Source organism: Malaclemys terrapin, chromosome 5, assembly GCF_027887155.1.
Source record: "Malaclemys terrapin pileata isolate rMalTer1 chromosome 5, rMalTer1.hap1, whole genome shotgun sequence".
Lineage (NCBI taxonomy): Eukaryota > Metazoa > Chordata > Testudines > Emydidae > Malaclemys > Malaclemys terrapin.
Window position 1 is genome coordinate 14,465,721 of NC_071509.1, and position 12,636 is coordinate 14,478,356.

The following is a 12,636-nucleotide window of genomic DNA, read 5'->3' on the forward strand; positions in this document are numbered from 1 at the left end:
ATTCCATCAAAATCAGAGCTTGTTGAGCAGGAAGCACTGGTTGATTTGAAACAATAGATATCACTGGGATGTAACATTCAACTAAAATTAGTTCCAATAAATACTGGAAGCCTCATTCTAATCTTGAAGCCCACGATAAATTCATGTGAGATACACTTGTCCACATCTGGTCATATCTTAACAAGAACCTGATGACCTCCAAAACACCAATCACATTGTCATGGGGTTTTATTCTGTCTGTAAAAATAAAGACGAAAATGAAGATGCTGCTGGAAGGCTATTGTAAATACAAAACCTACATCTTGTGAATTACAGGAAAAGATTCATTTGTCAGGTTCTAATGAGGATTTTAATTATTGACAGCAAAAGTTTGTCTAGTATTTGTCTGGAAGCCATGAGGGATCGATTCACTAGATCAATTGTATCTAATTACTTTGAGTCGGTTTAAAACTTAAGTATATTATTTGGGAAGACTTTAATTTAAATTGGTTATGGAACCCTAATAAGCCAATAGATACTTCACTAGACAGAATCAGATTTGTTTGAAATGCAAATATTATCTTAGTCAGCGCAGGCGGATAGATTAGATGAACCCCATGAGACCTTCTTCAACCTGACCGTCCATGAAATCATTATGTTCCACTTTATACAATGGATTTTGTGAATAGACCAAGAAGGATAGAATATATTTTCTGTAGTTTTATTTGTCTAGGGAAATTCTCAGCAGATGCAGCTCCTGCTTTCTGCCCAGTTTTCCAGCTGTATGGATTGAAGTTTTTGGTTCAAGTGACTTGCACAAGATCTCACAGAAAGTCTGTGTTTCAAGGCATGATCTTGCGAAGTGCCAAATAACTTGGAAGAAGTGTTTGTGCCCTGAACTCCCGGTGATATTGATGGGAGTTGAGGTTGCTCAGAATATCACAGGACTGAATTTATTGGCAATCCTGCACCCACTGTGGGCACAGACCAGATGAACTTGTTGATGTCTTTCCACTTCTTGTTTCTGTCAGTCTCTAAAATGTGGTTCCTACAGTTTAATAAAACTTTTATATGGTCCATTTTTTAATACTGGGCAAACTTAATTTGGAAAAGTGACAATAAACCTGTTGGGAAACTACACAAGTGAATAACTGAAACAGTTATTTGGAAACAAAAGACCATGTCTAATTTTATCAAATACCTAAATGTCAGGGGGGTTATACCTCTTATTTTTTGTAACTACAAACAATTTCCCTATCGTTTCACTCAGTACTTAAGTCCATCTAAATTACGTTGCTATTATTTAGTGCTATTCTGTTTTACCAGAGCAATTAAATAGAAAAAGAACCTAATCAAATTCAGAATGGTTCATATGAAGTCCATCTGTTAAATCAAAAGGGGGCTGAAGTTACAAGTTTCAAACTCAAGACAAGATTAAACAGATTTATAGCAGGTTTCAAGCTAGTAATAAGGATGGATTGCTTTTACTCTAGTTAATTGGTTTAGATACAGTAGGTAGAATTATGAACAGATGTATCCTTAAGCTTTGAATATCACACTGATGCTTGGATTAGCACTGTTGGTATTAAGCCATACATTCTTTTTTAGATCTATATGATAGCTAAATATAGAGAAAACAACAAACAAACAAAATCACAATAGTTGCACAGATATTCCACCCAATAATGCAGTGTGCTGTGTATCACGATTGTTAGTGCACTCTGCTCTACTAAATTAAAACTTAATAGATTAGATGTCTTGTTTAAGCCTGGTTATGAAAGATTAATCCTTACTTTGTATAGCTGGGTTGGCTCTTTAGCGGCAAAAGACATATTCACAGAGGTCTCCTTTATAAAAGAATTGTCTGCGGTCTACCAACTCTATGTCTGTCACTGTGTTTAAGAAATCTGTCAGTACATACAATCTGAGATCTAAATATTAAACCATAAATCAAACGAAAATCTGAAGAAAAAAAAGGGGTTGGGGGATTTTTTGTTTTGTTTTGTTTATTACAGATGCTCTTACACAGAGAATTATCTCCCGTGAGAGGGAAGAATGCTTCACAATATTGTTTCATGGAAAAGGGTGGTTTGAACATTTACAAATGGCATCAATTGCTGTGAGAGAGAATTCTGGTACCTTTTTGAAGGGATATTGAAATCTATCCTACAGTAACTTGTGGAGTTCCCAGAAATCCTTGAGATCAAAATTTGTATCAGAATGTCTCACCAGAAAAACGTCAACTATGATCATTTTTGTGCTCTCTTTATTTATTAGGTGCCCAGAAGCATCATATTAATAGCCCTGATCCAGTGGGACGCTCAGCACCTCGCAGAACCAAGACCTCAGTGAACTGATTAAAAGCAAACTAGAAAAAAAAACATGCAAAAATACCTTTCTTGATAAAGCTGTTCCAGATTAACAGGTCTCCTAAAACAGGATACAACTGTCTAAACATCTGTTACCAGTGATTAGACAGAAAGAAGACATGATACCCAGAATTAATATGTTTCTTAGCTAGAAGATTTCTATTAATCCTGTTAGCACTTTGCTATATTACTATAATATGTTGAACCATCTCAGAGTCACGGATGATATTGTGTTGACTGCAGAAAATACTATCAAACGACAGAAAATGCGATGAGAACGCAACACAAAAAGCAGCCAAGTCGGACTGAAATTAACCGCTCCAAAACGAAATGTATGCGGTGTGATACCTTGCCAAAAGCCCAAATAACAATCAAGGGAGAACAAACAGAAGAAGTTGAGCAATATGTCTATTTGGGCCAAGAAATGAACATGCGCCACGATCAGGAAGGGGAACTCTCGCGAAGAAAGAAAGCAGGTTGGTGCGCATTCAGTTCTATCAACGATGTTCTCCAAGGAAAAAAAATCAACAAGGCAACACGCACCAGCCTCTTCAACTTAACAGTACTGCCAGCAATGTTGTACAGCAGTGAAACATGGGCGCTGACAAATACAGAGGAGCAGCAACTGTCTGTCACAGAAAGGGCGATGGAAAGAAGAATTCTGGGAATTTCAATCCTCGATCGAGTCCCCAATGAAGTGATCAGACAGCAGAGTGGAGTGCAGGACGCCGTTGTTGAGAGCAGGCATAGTAAAATGGGATGGACCGGACATACAGCGAGGCTCACTGACAATCGATGGACTGCAGCTGTCGCCAAGTGGTACCCACGGGAACTGAAATGACCACTTGGCCGACCTCCGAAGAGATGGGAAGATTTTATCGTGAAAAGACATGGCTACACATGGAGAAGGAAGGCCAGGATATGAGAAGAATGGAAGACGTGTTGTGATCGGCATAATCTATACGAGGGCTGAACAACCGATCGATCAAGATGATCAAGGTGACATTGAACTATTAATCCTGTATATGCTAATGGGCATTTTCTCTTGTTAATATGCTTGAAAGGGGGACAGTCTCTATACAGACTGGTCTGAACTTTCAGAAGATTAGTTTATACACTGGGATAAAATCCTGGCTCTGCTGAAGTCCATGGAATTTTTCCAATTATTGGGCCAGGATTTAACCCCAACTTTTTGATTCCAAATATAGCAGGGTTGACTATATACTATAAAATACAGGGGAAAAATACTTAACAAGTTTCAACACAATAAAACTCATAACATAAATACCTTATCAATGGCTTTTCCGACTCGGGAAACGCTGCTGTGAATGTCTTTATGATCTGAGGCCAATTTCTGAACTGTGTCTTTTATTCTTTTACAGCACTGTGTCATAACAAGGGAAATTGTCCCTGACAAGGCTCCATCTTGGTCTAGGCAGAAGACAAGAAAATTAATTACAAACTTTATTATAAACAAATGATAATGCTAAATCCTTCCCAAATAGGTGAAGATGATAAAAGGTGAAAATGGTACTGGAAGAGTGAAGAGCTCTGAAAAAACCAAAGTCAAAAGCCAACCTAGAAAGTGTAGGCAAAGGAACACCAGCTAACCACAGTTTTTAAAAAAATAAAACCTATAGGATATGGGACAACTTCATTAAGATGCCAGTCCCGGTTTTGCTATGGCAGGTACAAATTCTCCTGAATGGAATAACAGTTTTTTAAATTGATGAATTCAAGGTTAATGATAAATAGGACTTTCTAGTGCCTTTCACCAAAGGATCTCAAAGCACTAACATTAAATCAAACTTCCTCACAGAATGTACTGGGGTATCATTTCTACACTCACTGTAGGATCAGCTTTCATTTGTGCAGTTCTTTGAGGATGTACAAGTGCTAGGCATTACATTATTGCGTGCGTACACACACAGAGTCCAGGATTAGAACCTAAGAGCCCAATTCATTATTGCCCTGCACCTTATATAGCTACTTACACCAGTGCAAAGTGAGTGCTGAGTACTACCACTCTGATTTGGTAGCATATTGTATTCAAAACGAAGTGCAAAGCAATACAATTCGGGTTCTAAATCTTCTAACTCACAATCCCATGTCTAAATAATTAAACCAACAGGTCTCAAACACTGATTCAAAGAGCAGAGTTGGGCCATAGAGCACTTGCTGGTGGTCCACAAAGAGCTGGCTCGTCACATTGTGCTGGATTTCCTCATTTCCAGTTACTAAATCACGTGACAACTAAAAATACATTGTTCCTTTCCAGATATTCCATTGCATCAGTTTCAATAGTTGCCACAGGAATGTTATGGGATCACCAGTGGGAGGGGAGGAGGCACACTATGTATAAAATAATAAATATGAAAATGTTTGAGAACCCCTAAACTTAATCCCAGTATCTCCCAGGCAACTCACACTGTCTATGCCTCAGTTTTCCTATGGGTTAAATAGTCACAGTTGGAGAAATGGACTTTTTCTCTTCAGTGCTCTGCTTCAGTCCCACTTTCAGATCCCAGATTCAGGAATACTTTCTCCTCCAGTCTTGTTTCAGAACCTATTGCTGATGAGAGGATTTTTCTCATCACTGCTTCCGCCCAGATCATTCTCCGAGTTACATCGTTCAATCAGGCACACACTCAAGTCTGTGTTAAAATATCCTTCAGGTAGTGTACACAGTGATGGTTGAAGTAAACAACTAGTCCAAGAATGGTTTTCTTAACAGCCCTAGCTATAAATCCTTCCCATGAGAAATATTTAAAAGGATGAGATCCTAATAGTTCCACAACATTTAATAAAACAAGGTTCAAAAAGCAACCCCTAATCTTAATCGCTATTCTTTTCTCATTCTGTGTCTTGAATTACTGTTGGTTGGAGCAGAGTGTTGCACAGTCAGTTTCTCTTCTAATATTTCAGGCATTACAACATGTGTAATAAACTGCCATCACAGGAGTTGCAAGTGTGGGGAGAGGAGAAACAAAATGTAACTACCATAATGTATAGCCCCTAACTTCATGCCTTACATTCTCTTACAAGTTGTGTGAAGGAAATCAAAGAAGTCTCACAACTGAAGAAGTGTAGCTGCAATCAAAGGAACTAGGTACAAACTTACAGCTCCTTATTCCACACGCCTGCTTTGAGGTACCTCAACCATATCTGCCTATTTTACTGACAAAGCAATATTTTTCTGCCATGAGCACCACAGAGCCAATACAGCTCCAAAAAAGCAAGCCCCCATTCTGTCTCATGAATTACCAAGATTGCGTGCTAAGTTCTAGTTGCAGAATCTTTACTAACAGCAATGTTTAAGGTTGCATGTTTGCTGCAGTTGTAACAATCACGTTTCTCCTTTAGGTGCTCTTCATAAAGCCATGGTCTTTGTCACTAAGGCAAAGAACTACTAATACTCCATATTCTTCCTAATAAATGAATATGAAGTAACAGCAGGGAGCCAATCTCCTCTACGAAATGTTACATATTTGGCTCTGTGCACACAAAGCAGGGAACATGTTTATTGGAATGGCTTTGAACTATTAGATAAATCTTATTGTTTTAATAGCTGTTATTGTAAAGTAAGGGATATCTGACTTTTCAGTAAAATATTGTATGTCATGACTTAAAAAAACCAACCCCTATCTGGCATAAAATCATGACTTTTGCCATGACAAACCACCAGCCTTAGAGATTATACATGAGGCAGAAAGAACTCAGTCCACTCATCAATATTTCCTTATCAACATTCACTAAGATCAGACCTGATGGCTAGAATAGTCCATTCTGGCCTTAAAATTTATTAATCTGAAATTAAAAGGATGATGTCAACTTGAAATCTGCTCAATTTTTTTTTTAAAGTTAAAGTAGTTTCAGGTATTATGCTACACCTTTCCACCGATTTCTCTCCCCCACCAATTATTGTAGTTTCACAATTTCCCTAATTAAAAAAAAATCCCTCTTCTGCTGTGTGAAAAAACCCACACACCAAGTGGAAACTGATTAGAGAGAAACAAAGACAATCTCGACACAGAAAAGGCTGTCAACCGCACAAAGGAAAGACAGAAGAAAAAAAATTTTTCCCCTCTCAAATCTTTCAGTTACAGTAACACCTGGGATAACTTGAAACAAATAATGGGTTTAAAAAAAAATTTCAGACAGAAATTGGTGTCCTTTTAATAATGCAATGTTCATGGACAGCAACAGTCTGACACTGTTATCACATCATCATGTGTCTGTAATTATGATTTGGGATACGAGAATACACACATTACTGATCATGCACCATGACAGAGAGAGAAAGTCAAAATCAAGTTTTCTACCAATACATTCATACCACACAAACAGAACTGGCATAGTTATTGCAACTATTGTAGTATGCTGCAATACACTGTGGGACAGTGGTTCTCAACCAAGAGGTACGCATACTCATGGGGGGTACATCAACTTATCTAGATATTTACCTCGTTTTACACCCAGTACTAGCGAAGCCAGTACCAGGATGGATAAAAATCGATGATTTAAAAAAAAAAAAAAATCAGATTTTTTAAAATTTAAATCGGATTTTTTTGATAAAATGCTTTTTGAGGGGAAAAACCTATCTAAAGATAGTTTTAATTAAGATACATTATAGCTCAAAGATATCTCATCATGGAATAGGGATTATAAATTCTAATTCTATAGTATGAGACAATATATTCATGTAATGTTTAAGAAAAGTTTTGTAAATGAGTTCCAATAGTTCATGGATTAGGGATCCAATTTTATGGCTTCCACAGGCTTCTGTATAGATTATTTAGGTTAATCTTTCTATCTACCCAATGGGACTCGGTGCTCAGTCTAGAAGATACCATCTGAGTAACCAGTAAGATAGTAAAGAAGCTGTTTTATGCTGGTTTGGTGAATCTAAGTATTGGAATATCCACCAGCTTTATGGAGATTGTCTGCCCCATTCTTTGCAGTTCACCCTAATTGAGTGACCACAGCTGGCTCCCCACTAGGACCCGGGTCACACACTTGATTAACTTACTTTAATCAATGCTTAGTTGCTTAATTTTGCAGTTCTCAAACTGTGGATTTGTGTCTCCAGAGGTAACATGCTTGTTAACAGGAAAAATGTTTTAAAATAAATAAATAATATATAGAGGTGAGACATAACAGACTTCAACTCTATTGTCCCTCTGCAAATTTGTGTTCACAGAGTCAATCCCTTACCTCTCTCTAAAAGTGCAAACCTTCAAAAAGTTCACAGAGTCAATCCCTTACCTCTCTCTAAAAGTGCAAACCTTCAAAAAGTTCAATGAATAGAAGATTGTTGGGGGCAGAATAGATCTGGACGAGGAGAAGAAGTCTGGAAATAAATGTGAGAAAGGAGGGACATATGCTTGTTTTGTTAAAATATTATATGTTTGCTGTTGAAGAAAAAATCCAGACTACTTAAAGTTGTTGTTTTAGTTAAATAAAACAATTTAAATGTCTGCCTGGTGATGTTCTCCTCCTAATACAGCATCGCAAGAAAATCCTCCAAATATTAATGATTAACCTGTTGAATTGGAAATAGTTCACCTCCCAATGACTTCATAAATATCTGCTTCAATTACTTTTGGTAAATGAAATAACCAATCATTCATTTTCTGATATAGCTGTAAAACTAATCTGAAAAGTTTTCAAAATAAATCACTGTTTAAAAATGTATAGTGTGTACCTTCTAAAAATGAAACCTTCATCTATCTCTGAGTTGTGAAGAATATGTATTACAGTTATAACAACTAACAAGAATGCACTTGTATGTAGAAAACCATGATTAAATCAAGTCTCCCTGACTAGTGATTTAAATCAATTTGATTTAAATCAAATCCACCCTGGACTCAGTACAAACTAAAATTTCATACAATAACTTGTTTATACTGCTGTATATACTATACATTGAAATGTAGGTACAATATTTATATTCCAATTGATTATAATTATATGGTAAAAAAACGAGACAGTAAGCAATAAGATAAATTACTAACAACAAGAACAAAGCTTGAACACCTTGTTCTATTTTTAAAAAGTTATAAATCACTAGTGAAAATTAAATTGGAAATTTTGCTATCCAAAAAGGTAGCTTTATAACGTCCCCAAACTGTCTGAAGCTGCACAGTAAACACTCCTTACTTTATTTCAGAGTGTTTACTAAGCAATGGCAATATTCACATTCACATTGCTCATTCATTAGGTACCAACGACATGCATGGCCCTTTACAAGATATGAAAAAAGATAGCACCAGCCTTGCTAAAGGTCTAGAAAAGAAGCACAGCGCGGACACAGTCACAAGAGAGTAAAGGCATACAAGAGTGTTTTGGTTTTTTTAACAGATAAGAGGCTTGGATCCCGCAAATATCCTGATCTTTCCGGCTAAGCAGAACTCCACTGAGGTCAATGAGACCCTCTGCAAGCAGAAGGATCATACCAAACAACTCTCCTTGCAGGATAAGAGTCTCAATTTTTAAGATGTATATTTTATTGACTGTCTTTAACATATCATTATTGTCGGTGTGTTTCAAGGTACTGGAGCGCTTGGTCCTACAGCTCATATTACCCGACGTGGAGAGAATTTTGAGCCCTGACCAAGCCGGCTTTCGCCGAGGCCATAGCAAATGCGACCAAGTACTCGCACTGACCACATTTGTTGAAAATGGCTTCCAGAGAAACCTGAAAACGGCCGCTATTTTCATCAATCTAACAGCGATGTACAATACGGTATGGCACACTGGCCTGCTCATGAAGGTATCACGGGTCCTGCTACCTTGGGTCATAGGCGTCGTTGAACTGTTCCTCCGTGATAGGCAATTCAGAGTCCATATGGGGGAGAAGACGAGTGCTTGGAGATGACAGAACAATGGGTTACCCCAGGGCTCTGTGCTTTCTCCAACCCTGTTCAACCTTTACATCAACGACCTGCCAACAACAGAGTCACAAAAGTTCATTTACGCAGACGACATCTGTTTCGGTACCCAGGCCCGGACATTTCACGAGCTTGATGCCACCTTAAACTGGGACATGATAAAGTTAGCTGACTACTGTAAGACTTGGCACCTCCAGCCAAGCATCATAAAAACAGTCTCCACTTTGTTCCATCCTCATCAAACCAGCACAACCTGACAACTGAATGTTTATCTGAATGGTCAGAAGGTGAAGCACGAAGTAGAACTGTTCTATCTAGGTGTGACCTTAGACCACACACTGAGTTACCATGCCCGCCTGAAGAAGACAGCAGCTAAAGTTAAGAGGCGCAACAATCTTCTTAGCAAATTGTCAGGTTCATCATGGGATGCTTGTGCTCCAACTTTGCGGACGTCAGCTCTTGCCACCTCGAATTCGGTGGCAGAGTGCTGCGCACTAGTTTGGAGTCGATCGTCACACACCAAACTGCTGGATACGCAGTTCCATGTTGCCATGCGTATCATCTCTGCCACCACGCGTCCGACTCCACTCCCATGGCTCCCAGTTCTGAGCAATAATGCTCTTCCTCATATCAGACGAGAGGTTGCCACTGGCCGGTTACTGGAGAAAGTACGCGCCAACTGAAGCCTGCCGCTGCACAACCACCTTTTTAAACCACCAGCTGCACGTCTGCCATCACGTCACCCATTATGGTCTCATCTGCCACGCCAGGATGTTAGGGCAGTAACACTCTGGCGAGAGGAATGGATATCTGTTATAATCCCCAACCAGTCCCTCGTCGCCGACCCCACAATTTGCCAGCCTGGTTTTGACCTGCCCCAGCGCCAATGGTTGAATAGGTTCCGGACCGGGCACGGTCTCTGTGCAGCCAACCAACATCACTGGGGCCTTCGTGACAGCCCTTTGTGCAGCTGCGGCACAACACAGCCGATGACGCACACTGTTGATGAATGCCTGCTGACTAGGTTCAGCGGTGGCCTAGAAGAACGGCATCACGCCACTGAAGATGCCATCGCTTGGCTAGACGACTATGCACACGCTAAATAATAAATAAACATACAAAGTGCTAGTCACTTAGTCAAACCGTTTTGTACGACAAAAAATTTCTTTGAATTGTGGACCAATAAAGGAGGGTGCAGAAGGAACAGATTTAATTTAATTTTTACCTGCCTGGACAACTTGAAAAAAAAATATGAGAGACTATTTAAAACGTGCTTCCAAAGAGGAAGATTCTCTAAAGAATTAATTTCTGGTAGATAATGCCACTAGGAATTTCTGATCCACCAACCCTTGAAAAAATATGCAGCTGGAACAAGTTTTGGCAGAGGATTAACAGCTGCTCAAGAACTTCTCACAGAATGAAGACTCTTCTGCCTATATTGGACTGGACTTCTACAAATACCTAAATTGTAAGATCATCAGAACAGGGCCCGACTCTATAGTCTCTCTGTAAACTGCCATATATAAATAACAGCCCTGATCCTGCCAACATCTAACTTTACTCACATGAGTAATCCCACTGACATCAACGCAAGTAAAGTGATGCAGCTGCATTTGCACAGGACTAGAACAAACAAATACAACTCTTGGAACTAAACAAAAGTGGATTCTCGAGCACAGCAACAGTAAATACAGGACTGGGAGCCAGGAACGCCCAGATTCTAATCCCATATCTATCACTCACTTCCTCTATGGAACTGGGTAAATCACATGATTTGTCTCACCACTGCCTCCCATTACATGTATAAATACTGAGTTACTTACCTCTCAGGGATTTTGCAAGGTTTACATGGTTCATGTTTATAAAAGCTGCTATGGTGTATGACACTCTGAAAGTGCTAAATATTATTTGCAAATATAATACTTAGGGGGCTATGTTTATCTTCATCTGAAGCCCCATTAAATCTAGCCCAGAAAATCCAATAAACCTGTTGTTTATGTCACCCAGCCTGGCTTTTATGACTGCTCTTTCAATAGCAGTGACTAATCCCATTATTACTCAATGCAAAGGAATAAAGATATAAACATATTGACCAATATAAAGATGACACAGCAGAATCTCCTAGCCAGGAATAAATGTTTCTATTCATTAAAGAATAAGTAGGCGTACCCAAAATCAACCAATGCCTGTCCCAACTCAACACCCCACAACCAGAAGTGCTAACGTCCTCCAGCACCCAAATAAGGCTCTGTTTATGCTATGGTTAGAACCACGGTAGCAACAAAGGTGTGTAAGTTCAGAGGGTAGCAGAGATCTGCAGAGTTTCCCTGAATGAGCATGAAGAAGGATTGCTTCTTTCTTTTAACTGGTCAGGGAAACAGAAAAATGCCCCTGTCCTTGCAGTATGCAGAAGTTGGTCTAATAAAAGATATTACCCCTGTCCTAGCACGCAGGGCAGGAAAACCCTGCTAGAACCCCAAACTACTACTAGCAACAATGGTGCTCAAACGCTCTTGTTTGCATGTTGTTAACTATAAGGTGTGGACGGGGTCTAAATTTAAACATGGTTGTAACCTCTTCACTAAACTGCTGTGACTCACGTTTCCCCCTACAAGGGCATTTAATACCATCTCAGAAACTGTAAACAAAGGCTTTCCCTTTACGAAAACTGCATAAGCATGGGAAAGGAAGAAAAGGAACGAAGGAAGTTTGTCTAAAAACAGTTTCCTTTAACTTTTACATGTTTTGACTGGCTGGGAATTTTTCTCCTTTTACACGCTGCTTATGAAATCGCTATTTCATTTTCCTTGAGTGCTTAAAAATCACAGCATCTGAAAAAGCCATGGGCCCTTTCAAAGTGGCAGGGACAGGCTGGGGGTGATGAGGCCAGGAAGTGGGGGGAGGAGGAGGGAGACCCCGCAGCCCCGGGGAGTTGTTCCAAACGGGGAAGGGGCGATGGTGGTAGTAGTGGTGGTGAAGGGGGCCGCTGGGGCCGGGGAAAGGGGGTACAAGGAGAAGCCAGACCGGGACATTTGGGAGGTGGAGGGGGGAGAAGCCGGGGGCTCCGAGTCTCTGGGGGGGAGTGGGGGAGCCTCCTGCGGATACAGAGAAAGTGGACCCCCAGATTTTCTTACAGTTACGGCTGGGGAAGGGGTCCGAAGAGAACCGGGATCGGGGGATCGTTCGGGCGAGTGGCCGAGAAGCCGGGATCAGGATGGGGGGCAGATAGGGGACGGGGGGACTCTCGGACAGGATTTAGGGGCTGAAGAGAACCGGGATCGGGGGAGCCAGGGGAGTGCTGAGAAGAACCGGGATGGGGGGGGGAGCCTGGGGAGAACCGGGATCGGGGGGGGGGGGAACCTGGGGAGAACCGGGATCGGGGGAGCCAGGGGAGTGCT

The 12,636-nt window shown here is 40.2% G+C and overlaps 1 protein-coding gene across 1 annotated transcript in view; it reads right to left on the reverse strand.

Moving 5' to 3' along the window:
* The window catches only part of RMND5A (required for meiotic nuclear division 5 homolog A), a 39,250-nt gene that overhangs the window by 25,781 nt on the left and 833 nt on the right, over window positions 1-12,636 (reverse strand). Inside the window, exon 2 of the mRNA XM_054030209.1 lies at window positions 3,637-3,779. Coding sequence (XP_053886184.1) covers window positions 3,637-3,779 — 143 coding nt within the window. The remainder of the gene's footprint in view (window positions 1-3,636; window positions 3,780-12,636) is intronic.